Source organism: Calonectris borealis, chromosome 1, assembly GCF_964195595.1.
Source record: "Calonectris borealis chromosome 1, bCalBor7.hap1.2, whole genome shotgun sequence".
In the NCBI taxonomy this organism is placed as follows: domain Eukaryota; kingdom Metazoa; phylum Chordata; class Aves; order Procellariiformes; family Procellariidae; genus Calonectris; species Calonectris borealis.
Genome location: NC_134312.1, coordinates 126,198,247 through 126,214,965, shown reverse-complemented (window position 1 = coordinate 126,214,965; position 16,719 = coordinate 126,198,247). Strand labels below are relative to the sequence as shown.

The 16,719-nt window shown below is 34.0% G+C and overlaps 1 protein-coding gene across 1 annotated transcript in view; it reads right to left on the bottom strand.

The window, feature by feature from the left end:
- CFAP47 (cilia and flagella associated protein 47) overlaps positions 1-16,719 on the bottom strand; it is a 363,705-nt gene that overhangs the window by 313,556 nt on the left and 33,430 nt on the right. Inside the window, exons 19-23 of the mRNA XM_075174429.1 lie at positions 16,284-16,361; positions 15,580-15,724; positions 13,957-14,051; positions 3,796-3,964; positions 843-943 (exon numbers count right to left, since the gene is read on the bottom strand). Coding sequence (XP_075030530.1) covers positions 843-943; positions 3,796-3,964; positions 13,957-14,051; positions 15,580-15,724; positions 16,284-16,361 — 588 coding nt within the window. The remainder of the gene's footprint in view (positions 1-842; positions 944-3,795; positions 3,965-13,956; positions 14,052-15,579; positions 15,725-16,283; positions 16,362-16,719) is intronic.

The window sequence follows — 16,719 nt, the reverse complement described above, 5'->3', positions numbered from 1 at the left end:
ACAGGTGGATATGTTGAAAAAGCAAGAAGTTCAGAATAGGTTTTCAAAACCCATTCTTTCAATTCAATAAGATGAAGGTAGAAACAACAAAAAAAAATTCATTCCTTTATCTCAGAGTTACTCTTTCAACTCCTAACACATCCATAGCTAGGAAAAGGCCTTGACTTTGTGTTATTATTGTTTTCTGAGGATACTTGAAAAAGAGTTTCAAGTGTTTTCATCATTGCCAAAAATCATTTTTTATAATTTCCAAACAAAGCCTTTGGGAATTAGAAACAATAAATTATGTTATGGTATGTTTTGCATTCGTATAGTCAAATTCTCTATGTTCCAAAACAGAATGGCTGTGGCCAAATATCCTATTTAGTGCCTCTTTGCCATTAAGCCCTAAATCATGACAAGGAATTTTTAGGGAGAGTGCCAGCTGGCACAGATCAGTACCATACAACATACTGGGACAGCAATTTAACTGTATGGACCATCATGGCACATGGATTGCATTCCTGCACTGTCACTGTCTAGTTTACCAGCACAGGCAGAGGCAGAAAATCTTTGGAAGTAAGCTATTTCTTACATAATTCATCTGGTGCCTACACTTTCTCATATATCAGAAAGTCAGGACGAGCCCAGTTTTGAGTTTTGAAAAAATTTCTAGTGATCAAAAGACAAACGTAAAATCAAAAACTGAACAAAATGACAATGGGAAAACTTTTAAATATTTAAACCATATATTTGGAACATGACTGAATTTGAGTTCCAAATCTGTATTCTTTTCCCAGTCAGTTTTAAGTAAATAAAAGCTATAGCCAAGAATAAGTATAACAACACTTAGGATTACGTACCTGAGAATTCAGATTTTCATCAGCAATATTGAAATGTATGCCACTTGAATGTTGTGCAAATTTAAGTTCCATTGAGGAAAACTCCAATGGTGATTTAAGTACTGTTGGAAAAAAATAATTTAGGATGTTTGTACAGCATTACTTTGACAAATATTTCCTCAAAGTCCCTTCATAAAATCATTGCTTCTGCACTTTTAGCAGAAATGTTTCTCCGCTTGTTTTAAATCTGTATTTTCTTTCTGTTGTTCCCACGCTATATATATAATTACTGTAATTTAACTTTCTGTCTTACTATGACCCTTTAGTCACATTAAAATTATTTAAATTTTGTATCTACCAGACTTATAGCATCGCTCCTTTATATAAAGATGCTATAAACAGAGAGCCACATGATCTTCCTATTTAAGATGAGTGCATTTATATTTGTGATGGTAATCATCAGAAAAGACTTGAGAGATTTTACAAAAAACTGCATTTCTCTTAATTTCATATAGCTGGAACAAAGAAACCATCACAAAGGATGAAGTTTAAAGTAAGAATTTAGAAAAACAAAGGTATATGTTCTCACAGTCTCATTTCGCTTCTTGATTAAACACTAGAAATGAACCTAGAAAGTATACAGTATCCTTTTATTAAAATCTGCAAGTTTGTTTCACACTCAGTGAGGAAGTGTGTTGATCAATTCTCTTCTCCCCCTAAAAAGCCCAAAGGATTTCCTAATCACATATCTCACTTTATGTAAACAACAATACTATCCGTATTTCTCTGCAGTACAGGCATATAAACTCTATAAACTAATATTGTTTCAAAGTAGGAACCTAATCTGCTGGAATGCTTCTACCAATATGCAACTATATCACTCATTAAGTCCTCACCTCTCATAGAAACTACCTGTACAAGGAAAACACAGCACGACTTAAAGACTAGGAGGGAAAGGAAAGGAAATTATCTACCCCATGAAAAAAATTGTGAGGTTGATTATTTAAAAAAAAAAAAAAAAAAAAAATAGAGTCAGCTCACATGAGGTCATTACATTGATAATATGTCCTCTTCCTTTGTGTCTGGCTGAGGTAGGGCTTGTGTCTTTTCCAGTTGACTTTTCTGCTTTGGTTTGTTGGTTTGGTTTTTTTTTTTTCTTCTTTCAGTGCTTTCTTACATACCGATAAGCAGTCTCCAAGTGAAAAGTCTTACAAGTATTTAAGTAAGAAAGAGACCTGCTACCTGCTTTCATTCCCAGGTGCTGAAACAGTCTACAAACTTTGTTTTTTAAAAAAATTTCAAAAAAAAATCCATGATGGCATGATGGATTGAAAACATATTGACTACACTAAAGTTAAAAAGACTGGGTTGACTACTTTGAGATTATTGTGATTCTTTTCTCAGGGTGAACAATCCCGAGTACAAACATCAGATATAAGCTATTGATTTAAGTGCCAACTGCACTGTCCTGTGCAGTCTGAATCTCACTCAACCACAAAAACTGTCACAGGGGGAAAAAAAGAAAAAATTCTAAGAGTGGAAAACAAATGTGCCACAAAGCATGCAGTAGAGAGAATTAGGCATATTTGTCAAATCAAAACTTTCAACTTGCAAGATGCATCTTACCAACTTTTAGTTCGTAAAGTGATAATCTGAAATGATGAATCAATAACAGATATAATTTTTAAATTGTCAGAATGTAATAAAATTATCAAGTTCTTTTTTAACAGTAAAAATAATTTGGCTAGTTGCCTGCATCTGTATGATTATGTGAAATACTGAGTGATCAAGACATTTATTTAGCCTTCTCTCTCTCCTCCCAGCCCATCAAAATTCCCAGTAAGAATGTACTTAATTCCAATACTCAAATTTAAATAGAAGCCACACTTTATTTTTTCAACTATTTCTTAGAACTGAAAGTATTATATATTCACTTTAATCATCATTGTTGTTGGCCTATACTGGTACTTTGAAGAAATTCTATGTGACAGAAGAACAAATTTCTGATAAAATTTAGATAAGATTGTCATTTATTAGTGAGACTTACTCATTCAAGTATCAATTCATTATTCCACAAAGAAAGGGAAAAGGAAATAAACATTTTCTTTTTTCTTCAGGTTACACAAATCACTTCTGCACTAGAAATTTGTCACTTTGACTCACAATTTTTTACTTAGAGGCGTGCTTTCTAATAATCTCATATACATACGTACATTCATCTTTATTCTATGTGTTCTTAAACTAAATATATTTTGAAATGTTTAATATGAAATACTTCCATCACAGGATCTAAAGAAGGTCTTTCAGATTCCTTTGGTATCTTAAAAGATCTCAAAAGAAAGACTTAAGTTAAAGCCTTACAGAGAAAAAAAAAAACAAAAACCCAAACATGGATAAAACCTAATAAATTGGAGTTGCTTTTACCCTACATTATGCATTTAAATGGCCAAGCCTCCTTCAGTGCTCCCAAGATGTTAAACATTGCACAAACATCATTCCAGGAAGACACCCAACACTTAAGGCATTTTAAAGGAGTTGTAAATATAGCTAGAGCCTCTAGTTTTGACAGAGTAAGACTAGAAAAAAAGGGTATGAATGACATACTACTTTTCTACACTTTTCAGATTAACTGCTGTAAATACTGGGGTCTGCATGATGAGGTCTAGAAATACTAATGAATGAGTAGAAACAAAAATGAGTTTTGGTAAACTAATTTTTATATAAGGCAAATGGCTATACAAAAAACCGTATTTTCCCAGCATGTCATAATTATGTATGGAAAGTTCAGCTTTACACATATTTAAAAATACAAATCAAAATTTGAAAATTTTGCAAGTTTCCAAGAAATTTAAAAATTATACAATTATCAATCAAATTTCAGTTAAGTAGTAATTCTCTGCAATTAGAATACAAGCAAAAACGTCACTAAAAATGCAAGTATCCACCATCTGCTTAAGTCCCTTAGTTTACCTACCAACTGCTTTAACTCTACAGAATGGAACAGCCACAGTCACCGCCTGTGGCCGAGGAGCAACGATGTGCTTTACAGATCCAACAGAAGTTGCAGATACAGGGCTTGGCTGTGTCAATGGGAAGTCAGCCCGAGGAGTATTAACTGGAAGAGTGAAGTCATATGCTGCCACCTAAAGGACAAAAATATCATTGTGGTCACTTTCCCAAAGAAATTGTAGGTACTTCTTGAATCATCTGAGTGGTATTACTATTTCAGAAGAATTATTGAAATTAACTTTGGACCTGATCATGATATTAATAGGATGGTTGTTTATTATCACCCAATATCAGCTATTTAAGTAAGCAGTGGCTAGCCATTTTTTCCCCCACCGAGGAAAAGACTGTATGCCCAAAAGCATCAGCGTTATCAGCACAGCTACAGTCAAGGCTTCCGGTAAATCACTGTGTTGTGTTCCTCTCCAACCACTCTCCCGAGTGAAAAAAGATTGGAGCAGCGGCCCAAGTGCATAAGCATGAGCAAAGAGGGGGAAAACAAAGCTACGCAAATTAAGAAAGCCTTTCTCAAACGCTGAAGAGAAAAGGTCAGCTGTTATGGTATACCCAGCATAAACAAAATGGGCTCTGACATCAAGGTGGAACATGAGTTAAAATCAAGAAACCTCAGCAAAAAGAAAAAAAAATACTTTTAAAACCTTTGTCATTGAACATCACTGAATTCCAGTGATTTTGATCCTAGTTTTATCTCTGTAATCACATTCCCAAATAAGTGGGGTTTAGAATTTAAAAGATAGAATGTTTTATACAAAATCCCCTTTTTTGACAGACTCTGCACTTGAGAGGCCACATTTATTTCACAGTGCATTTTCAAGGAGGCATTTCTTGCCTCGTGCTCTGTCTTTCCAAGAATCAACACATTAGAGCAGTATGTTCTCCAGAAAAAAAGATATGGATAACTCTGGCCTATAAAATCTGCATGCTGCTTAAAATTTGCAGTAAAACCAGCTATATAAAGAAGTTGTGAATCATTTAAAAGCTTTCAAAAACTGCAGAAAATAGCGCATCATGCTTCACTTTCACATATGTGGTAGTGAGTAGAATACATAAACGACAGGAAAGAAAAAAAAATATTTTGACCTAAGCCAGGACATGAGGCACGTATCCATCCGTAACAGAACCAACACTAGAGCTTAGACAATGAGAAGCAAGTATGCAGCATTTACAGTGTTTGGAGTTCCAGCAGGGTTTGTAACACACAATTACAATCTCCTGGTGAGCGAGATATGTGCTGAGCCTTGTGGAACATTTTGTGTATTTGTGCTTAGCAAGAGGAAAGCAGGGGACAAGGGGAAGTTTTTCTAGCGAGATCACCACAGTCCCTTGATTTATAATGATATTTCAAATCTGATAATGATTAGATTTTATAACATAGAATTGGCTTTTCAAAATTAACACGGTGAATGCCATTTAAGATTTTTTAGTAACTAATGCTTGAAGTGTGTTATAAACAAAGATTGAGTAAAAATCTCCTGATTTGATTTATGTACTCTTCTATTTTTAGTATCTCAAGTCACCCACATAAAAAACTTCATCAAGTTACATCTTCAAAATACACTTTTGTGGCATAAAACCACATAATTAAAAACTAGACTGAAAAGGATCTTCGTAGTGTGAGAAGTTCCTTTCACTTCATCGTATGTACGAAATACATTATTTCAGATCACTAACAACAGCGGCTCCTTATAGTCTTAGAGAAACAACTGACTATCTTTTCTTACAGTTGAAAGTTATAAGCATTGTATTTTAAGGCTGTAATATCCGTCAAAAAAAAAAATCTTTTAAAACTTTTTCCAAAAACATAAAAGCAGTTTGATAGAATAGAGTTGAATACATCGTTATTTGGTAACCCTGATAACTGTTAAAATACATGTGTAAGAGAGGACTGTAAAGTGAACCAATACCAAAGGGAGAGAAAAAAACATTTACAGGACTCTCTGGGTCAAGCGTCTTGTACAACAGTCATAACACAGACACAATCCAAAGATTCTGTCACACTCCTTCGGCTGTACGAGAAGTTTGCTATATTTGGTATAGTGTACCCAGCATACATCTTCAGAAGTGTAATACGCAAAATGTTGCATAAATAATCAACTTATCTCCCAAGCATTATGGGTCACTGAAGGAGAACAGAGAGAAGATGACTGCATGTCTCAATGCACAGCTCAGGTTCTAAGATTCCTTCCAGCCTTGGCAGCTCCCTATAGCCAACAGGTACTTCCCTACATGGGCAATTCTTACACTTGAAACACCATTGCCAAGAATTGCAGTAAAAAAGCAAGCTAGAAAATCCTTCCATCTCTAGCACATATGACTTATATAACAATATAATGACACTAAGTTTTTAAAGTTCGGTAAGATTAAAATGCTTAGTCTAGAATAGATATCATTATATCATTATATCATTGGCTATGCAAGAGTACAGTCTAGCACTACAATTGTTCTTCATCAATACTGTTATGCTTAGGATGTTTAGGTTGGACAACAAAAGGTAGAATCCTTTTATCCCTCTCCCAAAGCAGCTATTCAAAATTTGTTTTTCACCCCCACTATCAGGAAAATTTGGTTTAGTCTTACTACGCAACAAGGGTTTTATTTGCTAAGAACTGGCAAACAAAACCAAGTATGCGCAAGACACTCACTTAATTCACTACATGTAGGACATTATGTTCACTGAAAACCTACATTTGCTTTGAAGTACAATGGTACAAATTCAGAGGCAACATAACTCATAGAAATGTATTTATATGATTGAGAACAAATCATAGACCTTTCGTTTCATTCATATGTATTTGCTCATTAACTGCACATTAACTAACCTGTACTACTAATGAAAAATTATTTTAAAATTCTGTATATCTAGAAATATTATAATTCATACACATACATACATAAACACAAACACATACATACACACATTACTGAAACAGAATTAAAACTTAATTTCATTTTTTTAGGACTTCACTTTGCATTATTTTTCCTTTTATACATATTTTAAGAAAAAGAATTTATTATTTGTTTTTAATCTCTAAAACGCCTAATGGAAAATTCTCTCTTGTAAGATTATATACTCAAAAAAATTAATGACAATATTAAAAAAAAAAAAATCATCCTTACACTATTCCTGGACTTGCAGTTGCTTTTTAAATAATCTATGAACACTTTACAGTTATTTATCTATTGAGATATTTTTCTGAAGTTGCATTTAACTTCATAAACCAGAGATTACAGGGAGAGGCAGGAAGCAAGCAGCCTAGAGTCAGTTCTTTCACAAACACTCAAGGTTGTTTTTATCATTATAAGAAATATTTTTCCAGTCCTGATTTACACTAATTATGCATGTTAATTGGAAAGGAGGCATCATCTACAGAGTGGTAGTCCTAGCAATTAAAATACTTCAAAAGAAGCTTTAAACAGACAAGTCACATAAGACAAAGCAGCTTTTTGTTATGCATTCACTAGAAAACCTCCAAAGGATGCCAGAAAAGGACGTGCTTGTGTAGGCTGCCACCAGAAGATAACAATTCTTTAAATAAAACTGATATTTCTGCAAACTTTTATTTAAGGGGCATTTTAAAACACCTTCCAATTTTTTTGCTGGAATTGCTGAAAAAATAAAAGTTGTTGATTTTAAGAAATCTGTCTCATCAAGAAAGTTCTGCTACCAAAACTCATTTGAATCTATGAAATCGGTTTGATACAAAGTACATGGTAGCTCTAAGCCCAGCATTGGAGAGTGAACATAACTGAATGGCTTCCTGCCTCAGGCCTAAATACTCTGTATACTGAAGGAAACAAAAGGAGGAACAACTATCCCAGCATCCATGACAATTAAAACAGTATTTTGTATAAAATTCATGCATAAACAATAAACAAACTCAAGCACAGTTGTCACGTTGAGGGGGGGAATCTGAGAGTAGAAAAAAAAAAAGATTAAGTTATTTTCAAAAACCACTTTCAAAGCAGTTACTTCATTTCTATCTTTACTAAGTACCTCGATGCAATAATATATTTTATGCTTTATAAAATATAATTAGCTAATTATTATTGTAATACAGCCCATATTCTCAAGGTTGAGTAAAAACTTTGCTGTCAAATCCAGGAATCGCATAGTTTATTTAGCACAAAGAATATGTGACATCTCCCTAAAATTACAGTACTTGCTTTCACAGTACAACTTCACAGGGAATTGCAAGTAAATCAGGAATCTAATTTATGATTTAATTTTAAGTTAAAACATCTGTATAGGATAATACTCTTGTATTTATCATATAAAAACATGCAGACTGTTCAAATACTTTAAAGCATTAAAAGTCATTGAATTTTTGTGTAAAGGCTGATTTTAAAGTTTCTTTATTTATAGCACTAACAACATTTGGATTCAGCAGTGATATAAGGAGAGAAAAATGTCATGTACATTAAAAAAATCAGTTTGATTCAAATTTAAACATAACTGGAAAACCAAGGGTTTATGTCCTGCAACTGTATACAATATACATTCTCAGCCTCCCCTCAGATTTAACATGAGCTTTTCCTTCCTTAAAACATACTTAAATCTTTCATGCAGCCTAAATTCCCCAGCTTTATATCACACATAAGCAGCTTTCCACAATGAATAATGTAACTAGTGTTCAAAGCCATCATTCAAAACACTGTAATAAACTAAATCTTTCCCTTGTATACAGTAAGAAATGATGCACCAGCAATGCCCTGTAATTCCACAGCTGCAGATTTTCCATAGAATTCATTTCTTACACGATGAATTCTGTTCTTTCATTTAAAAAAAGAACTACATCATTTAAAATGCGAAAAAAAAAAAACAACAAACAAGACCAAAACCACCTGTCACTCCTCTACACAAAGCTGAAGCAATAAGCTCTGACAAGTGTGACCTGCTCTATTTATCTCAATCAAAGGCTCTCGTAAGCTTCATTGTTATGCAGCTGTGTATTCTGTCTTTTTTCCAAGACACTGGAATTTGTTATTTTCCAGCATGGTTAAAAAAAAAAATAAAAAAAGGTCATTTGGAAGGAGCATGCTCCTGCACCTTGCTTTGCCTGTTTTCCTTACCAGACCATGCATGACACTGCTGCTAGCAGGTGAATCATCCTGCCTGGAGAAACACAGTAACAATTGAGGAATGCAGATGAGCAAATATTTAAAGTGAGCACATGCTGCCTCTTTCCCTGGCACAAAATCAAAGGAATGAGGTGGTCCTCACTGTTACCTGGACAGGTAGCTTGCAGAAAGAGAGCCATGGTCAGAAAAGCCATGCTACTATGGTTCTTGGACAGTAGGGTTTAAAACTCAGTTCAAAAATAATCACTGCTAGTAATCAATCAATAAATAATATTACTAGTAATAATTCCTAGCTCTGTCTCTGGATAGGGATGAGGGAGCTACAACAGTTATTTGGCCAGATAGTCATGGGGGTTTTTGTTTGGTTTTTTTGTTTCATTACCAGAAAATTTTTTTCTGTTCAGCTCTGGAATGAGAACCCTGCCTAGCCCATCAGACATTCAGCTGGCTAACCCTCCTTATACTGCAGTGAAAAAAACCTAAAATGTAATTGAAATGTGTCTCAAATAAAATTATATCGAAACAGAAAAGAAAAGAGCATACAGCACGTATACAAATATGACATTAAGAAGTATTTGCTAGCTTACCTATTTATATATATTTTTGTATACTGCCTTCACTTACAGCTCTGACTTCCACAGCGAACAAACACCAAGGTTAAACTCTCTCCAGTGAGGCAGAGAGCCCTGCCACCTCTAACACCTTCTGAGACACTGGAATTACAGGAAGGCACAGCCAGGCCATGTCTGAGCAACATTCCAGCCTTATCTATAATGCATTGACTTCATTTTACCACTTAGAATATTGGGAGAATTATCTCAAAATTTTTTTATGTTATTTTATAAGCATGCCAATATAATTCATCTCTAAGAGCATCTTTTAATGTCACATGTGTTTGTACATACCAAGTTTTAGTGAGAATTGTAGGAGCTATTCAGAGATCTATGTATTTACTTCGTTTGTTGATTTGAAGCTTTTTGAGGCAGAAGGAAAGCTATTGCCAAGTTGATTTTTAGCAGAAGAATTCAAGATCACATTCAAGACTAAATTACTTCAAACCTTATATTAATAATTCAAGAAGTTTTAACAAAATTTTAAAATGTATTAAAAAAATCACAAAATCGTGAAATTATTTTAATCAATGCCTCTGAATTATGTTGTTTTAATTTTTCCTTAGTTCCAGTATCTACTTTCTTAGCAATAACATCAACATAGTGGTTTTTTGCTGGTTTATAGGGTAGTGTTGTCAGTAATGACTACAACAACAGCAGGAAGTTTTAGTAGAACCAGAAGGCGGACAGAAAAGAATGTGACTCAGTGGGATACAGAAGGTTTGTAGCAGCTGGGAGGTAAGCTGGGTAAGAGCAGTTGTCCAGAAAATGGTGATGAGATCAGAGAAACAGCTGTTCGAGCGCAGAGGCAGGAAATAGCACTTGCAACCGTGAAACCTGAATAGAGGAAGCTCAATATACAGAGAAGATTAGAGTTTTTTCAAGACTGGAAAGTCAGGAAAGAGAAGGAAGAAATCTGGTGAGAAAAAGGGAAAAGCTAGATGAGGTAGAATGATAAAGAACTAGGATCCAGTGGGGAATGTTTTAAGAATCAGTAACTACTGAGAGTTTCTGATCACAATAAGAGATATTGGTACCTGGACCACTTTCTTAACAGAACTATGCTTTTTATTAGTATGCTACTTTGCAGGGGTTAAATTAAAGAAAAGCTACAGCATCCTGGGGGGTACATACTTCCAGATGCTTCCTTTAGTCATGCCATACTGGGCAACACATTTAGTTTTCAACGTTAACTTCATTTAACATTAGTCAGTGCTATTGCTGCCAGCTATCAGTGCTGCACTAAGTCTCAGTGATGTTAACTTGTGACCACCGGTGGGATGTAAACTGTAAGTGTATTTGGGCATGTCTTGCCTAGCAATAAGTAAGCTGCCCCTGACAGGCAGGCAGTAATAATACACTTGGAGCAGGAGGGAAGCACTGGTTGTACAGTGAGCTTACCCAGCACCGAGGGCAAAGGGAGACAGAAAGACTGTGAGCACGTGAAGAGAAGGGGAAACTGAAACAAAGACATTTCATTAAAGCAGCACTTATTAGTTGGTTATGAGGTATAAGATGCCCCAGGAAAATTTCCTTTTTGAAGTTCTTTATTCCCTTACTCTTCAAAGAAGTTGTTCTGTTTGCCAAAAATTATTCTCAAGACTGGAAAAATCACTTAGACCCAGAGTTTGAAAAATTAAAAAAGGATGACATCAGAAAACTCTACAGAGAAATCTGTAATCAATAAATGTAATGATATAGTCTATAGATTTTTTTTTTTAATTAAGAAAAGCAGTCACAAAACAGATCCAGTCCAATGTAAGAATTTTTTTTTTTTTTTTTCAAATTTATATCATAATTAAAGCAGACTGCCAACTGGTATAACCTTGTCTTCAGTTAGGCTACCATACCACCAGTATCAAATGACAGTTGGAGATGCTCATCAATAACGAACAGTAATACTGGACAGTAGTTCAGACGACAAGTGAAACTAATCATAAAGAACCATCTGCTATTTCAGCAGTCTTCAGAAATATTAATTTAGTTAATCATTTGAATTTACAGCAGTGTCAGTAGCAACATTTCTACTCTTAATCCATCCTGCAACTTAACAAGGAAAGAAAATAGTAATAGAGCTTAATTGTAACAACGGGAAATAGAGTACTGGGAGGCAAATAAAATCCCTGTTTTGATAGTTGGGGGCATTTAGCATTTTAGACAGTTGATATTTCGCTAGTCTGTAAGTGGGACGACGGACCTTCCACTACACTCTTTTCCACTACAGTGGAGAATAAAGGATCACTTTGTACAGCAGCACTATCACCAGAGAAATCCAATGCCATAAGCAAAAACAGAGCCGTCAGATTTCAGGTTATAGCTCCCATCAATATGTATGTGGTTTAGATCTTGTACGCAATTGTGTGCTTTCAGCTACTGAGATTAAAGGAAAAAAAAAAAAAAACTTCATCTACAGTGTAGATTATAAATACCTCTGTTAAATACTTGACAAGACTTAAGTAAAATTGTTTTATGAAAATAAATTGAAATTGAGGCCTTGGAAGTTAGCTATTGTTACCTGTTAAATCTTACACATAGTACACACCCTTGTATCATCCATCGAACAATATTGCTAGATCCTATTTTAGTATTTCTAGATCCTATTTATCATTTTTAAATCAGTACATTTGTGGCATTCTATTTTTAATAGAACTCCTAACTGAATTTTCTGTATAGATGCTGAAGCAAAAAAAAATTTCAAAAAAATTAACCACTGGCTTAACTAAGCTAAAGTATCAGTTGTACCATCATTACCTTGTTCCCATCTAATCCACAAAGAGAGTGAACTTCTCAAAAGTAAGTATATTCTATTCCAAAGTAATCAAATGATACAAAATGAAAAAAAAAGGAAAGAATGGAAACTTGGGGGATTTGGAAAGTTCTTACAGAAGGGCATTACAATTTTAGCAATCATTTACTTTCTCTGTTTAGTGTTATATCGATGGCTTACTAGAAGCTAACTGGCAGTTATGAAGCAGCATTTTGTTTCTCGTTTCTATTGATAATCTTTCAATTAGAACAAAAAATTTAAAATGTTGTTGAATACTTATGATTTTAAGCTGAAAAATGTTCTTTAAGAGAATGCTGTTCCAACAGCTTGCTTTTGTAAATGAAATATGCATCTCAGAGGACTTTACTGGTAAAATAAAAATCAAAACTAATTAAGTTTCAAAGCTTGGCTGTAAGAACAGTAATAATATATACCTACACATTAAAAGTTCGATCAATCTTTTCCCCATTTTTGTTTTACATGGCTTTACACTATTTTTATGAACTTTTTTTTTAATAAGGGAAGCTAGCCTTTCCACATGCCAATTTCATCATTTTAAGCCAAAAAAATCTATATTCCTTTGCATTAAATATTGTTTAACTGGTTTGAATTTCACACTTAGCAAGAGACAACCACTAAGAAGTACTGTTATAATTACTAAGAGCCTTAACACTGGCTTTAGTTGGGCCAGAATTTCGTCTCTGGAGCAACAACATGATGTTAGAATATGATTTTACAATGCATAAATGTGATTGACAGATGACTTGTCCCTTTGGGACAAAGTATTTCTGGTGATGCTTGTCCAACCCCTTCTTTGAGTTTTTATATCTAACCTAATCCACCTGGTATAATTTAAACCCACTACTCATTACCTACCTACTGCAGTGAACAAGCATATATAAATTATATTCCACAGAATATTGGAAGTTAGTTCCTTTTTTTTTTTTAAAAAAAAGGTAAAAATGCAGCTAATGCAACAGGTTTATGTGCTGTAGAAGTGGTCTCCAGCTGCTTGTTCTGAAGCTGGTTCATAGCATCAGACTAACTTTTCTTTCAGTACATTGTTCTCCAAATACGTAGAAATCCCAAACCCTGCATTTCTGAAGTGTTGTTCAATAGGTTTAGATTTGAAATTTGCTATAGCACTCTCTACTGACACCTACTGCCAATAAAATGCTATTTTCCCTATTTAAAACTAACCCATAAAGTCTCATATCTTTAATTTATTTCCCTCAAATTACTCAATCAGAAAGCAACTTTGCCAATCTTTATGACACATAAAACTCCTCTACTGTTGCAGTCCCTTGGTCATCTGACAGTTAAAGCACAAACAGCTGCAAAAAGAAAATGGCTGCCAGTTTGTTGAATGATTTAATGAACACATGGTAAGACATTTCAATTTAAGTTTATACCTCTTCCATTTTTAAGTCACTGAGAAAGTGTGTTTTCTTTGTCTATACAAACATTCAAGGAAAGCAGCAAAAGTTATATAAAGATTATTTCAGAACTTGTTTTCTTAAGAATTGGATTACTATTATGAAACTATTGCACACACTAAAATGCACATCTAAAATGTCTATATTCTTCACCATAGAAATATCACAGAGCATGATTTTTATTTAGCATAATCACCACTGCCCCATAAACCTACCTCTTTTGGCATGAAGGACAAGAAGCATTGCAAAGCTGACTTTCCCTTTAAGTTAACCGAATACAAATAAGGCTTTGAAGAACAGCAGTCAACCACTGTCAAACAAAATTTAGAATCAAATTACAGATGTTATTACACTAAATATTAACTTTGTAATAGTTGCAGTACTTCAAAGTGATTTCCAACATAAGGTATCTACATATCTGTATGGTAAACATTTCTCACAATATTACAAATGAATATAGTATTTCTCATAAGGATTCTGGAGGTAGTTTTGAGAAGTGTTAATCACCAGCAACTTTAATGAAAGTTATTGATTTGGGAGAACACAATATTTCAGGAAAAAACCCACTGTCATCTACCTTTGAATAAAAGCATTAGGGAAAAATAGTTAACTAAATAATGAAAACTAATACCACAGGGAGAAAAATAGCTGGCTGAAACTGTTTTTCTAAATGACTTTTAGGCGTACTCTACACTACAGTAGTTTACCAGCAAGGCTTGCTGCATTTTTCAGACTTTCATGTCCAATTTTAAGGCACTAGCAGAAGCATAGGTTTCCAATAACAAGGTAACATTCCTCTGAGATCAGTATTCATCATTTGAACAGTAGTGGACCTGACTGGATGTCACATTACTTGTTTCAAGCATCAATTCTGATCTAGAAATCATGTGCAATGAGTCGATTCCTATGCTGGCTAGTTGCCTGTTGTAGACACTCTTACAGTTCTCTTCCAACTTAAGATGACTGACTAGTAGCCCTCAACTTCCCTTTGAAGTCCTCCACATGGTAAGAAAACCACTCTGTTCTTGTCAGATCATTTTTTGTCATCATCCACATATAGTTCTACATAAAGATACAACTAAATATTATAATACTGTCTTGCAAAAGAAAGAATCCTGATTTCCTGAGCTCGCAGGGACAAGAGACTGTATAAACATAGCTACAAAATTCTCTCATGAATAAAGATGTTGGAACAACAAAGGAGATGCCAGGACTGAAGTAGAAAAGGGATAAGCAACAATGAGTGAAGGATAAGAATCTGCACTAGCTCTATCAAGAAACAAAGAATAGCAATCTAATTCCACATATTGCCCCAACGTCATTTTAAGTTGGGCATCATGCAGAACAGAGGTCCTGTGATTAAATCTGCAGACACCCTGTACCATTAAGAAAAAGAGAAGTCCGGACCCTTATACTGATGATGAATTAACTGAAGGGTAAACACTGTCAAAACAGTGGGTAAAAGTCCATGAATAGGAAATTAGTATAGTTGTTTGGCTTTGGTTGGTTTTTTAAATTGTTTTATTTATTTTAACTGGTGAGAGGGTATTCAAACTTTCTTTTTTTTAACATACATTAGCAACTATAGGAAAGATAAAGAAAAAAAAAAAAATCTACAAGCAACCTGACATTTTCCAAATGCTTATTTTTGGCAAATGTCATTTTACAGGCAAACCAAAATGTCTCCTCTTAACTTTTATTAAGCAGCACTTTTAAAATAATTTCTTGAGGTTTTCTTAAATCAGAAAATTTGTATACTAGAAATAGTCTGACAGATTTTCTCTTAGCATTATCCTTTCTTTATTTAATGAAAATTCTGATATAGCAAAAGCAAATACCTGAATGGTCATTAGCATTCAATTTGAAATCTTTATACTTAGAAAAATCAAACTCCACTCTGGTACACGCTTGTCCTTTGTTCTGCAGCAAAAAGGGAATTGATTTTGTAGAACCGACATAAACGCCACCAAAGTCAAATAGTTCCTGTAAGTTTAAAGGAAAAAAAAATTGGGTCAAAGCACTGTGAAGTCAAATTTATAATTGAACAGAATGTGAAAAATATAATTATTCAAAGATTCACAATTTATAACACAATAACAGTCTTGGTTGATCAATTGTCTTGCATAACCCTTATCTTTAAAATCTTTCCAGGACATAAAATGCAACAGTTTAGAATTCAATACACAAGTCCAGTTACACCATCAGGAAAGTTTTCATCATTCAGTAAACAGATCAGTGGATTCCTTTTCCCTTATTGCATTTTTTTCCCCCTATAACTACCTTAAAGAAATACTCTCCCTTTTAACATTCTTTTCCAGATTGTCAAGTTCAAAAGCTAAAGCTGTCAGCTATCACTTAGTGCAACTGTTATATGTACATTTAGTTTTTAATTTCTCTTCCTAAGTTCTTCTCTTTGATAATTTTCTCAGGAAGTTAGTATAGGAAAAAATGAAAAATATGAAGTAGGGATGAGCTACTTTGACATTTAGATAAAGCAAAACACTGTCAATCTTACCAATTGCTATAATTTCTTCATACTTACCACATCAATGTTTATTTCAGGGATCTCTACAAATCCACCAATCCTAAGCACTAGTACTCCCGAATTTCGCACTGCTACCTAAGTGAATGGATGACAGAGTGATTGTTGACAAGGTCATTTTAACATAATTATCTCACCAAATCTGTCATAATTACATGAAAAAAAAAAGTTTTTTTACAAAAAAAAAACAAAATCAAGCAATGAACCTGCCCCACAGATATAGAGAGGAGAGAGACATTCAGTATAATTTGTAATGAAAATATGAAAATAACACTGCCCTTGTAATATAATGTATTTTTGTTATGGAAATATAAAGAGTTAAAGAAAATTCCTTCATGTTCTAGAACATATATATACACAGATTCCAGTGAGATGTGGCTTCAAAGAAGAACCAATCATGCCTCTGTGGCATACCATACCTGGGATAGTCATAGCT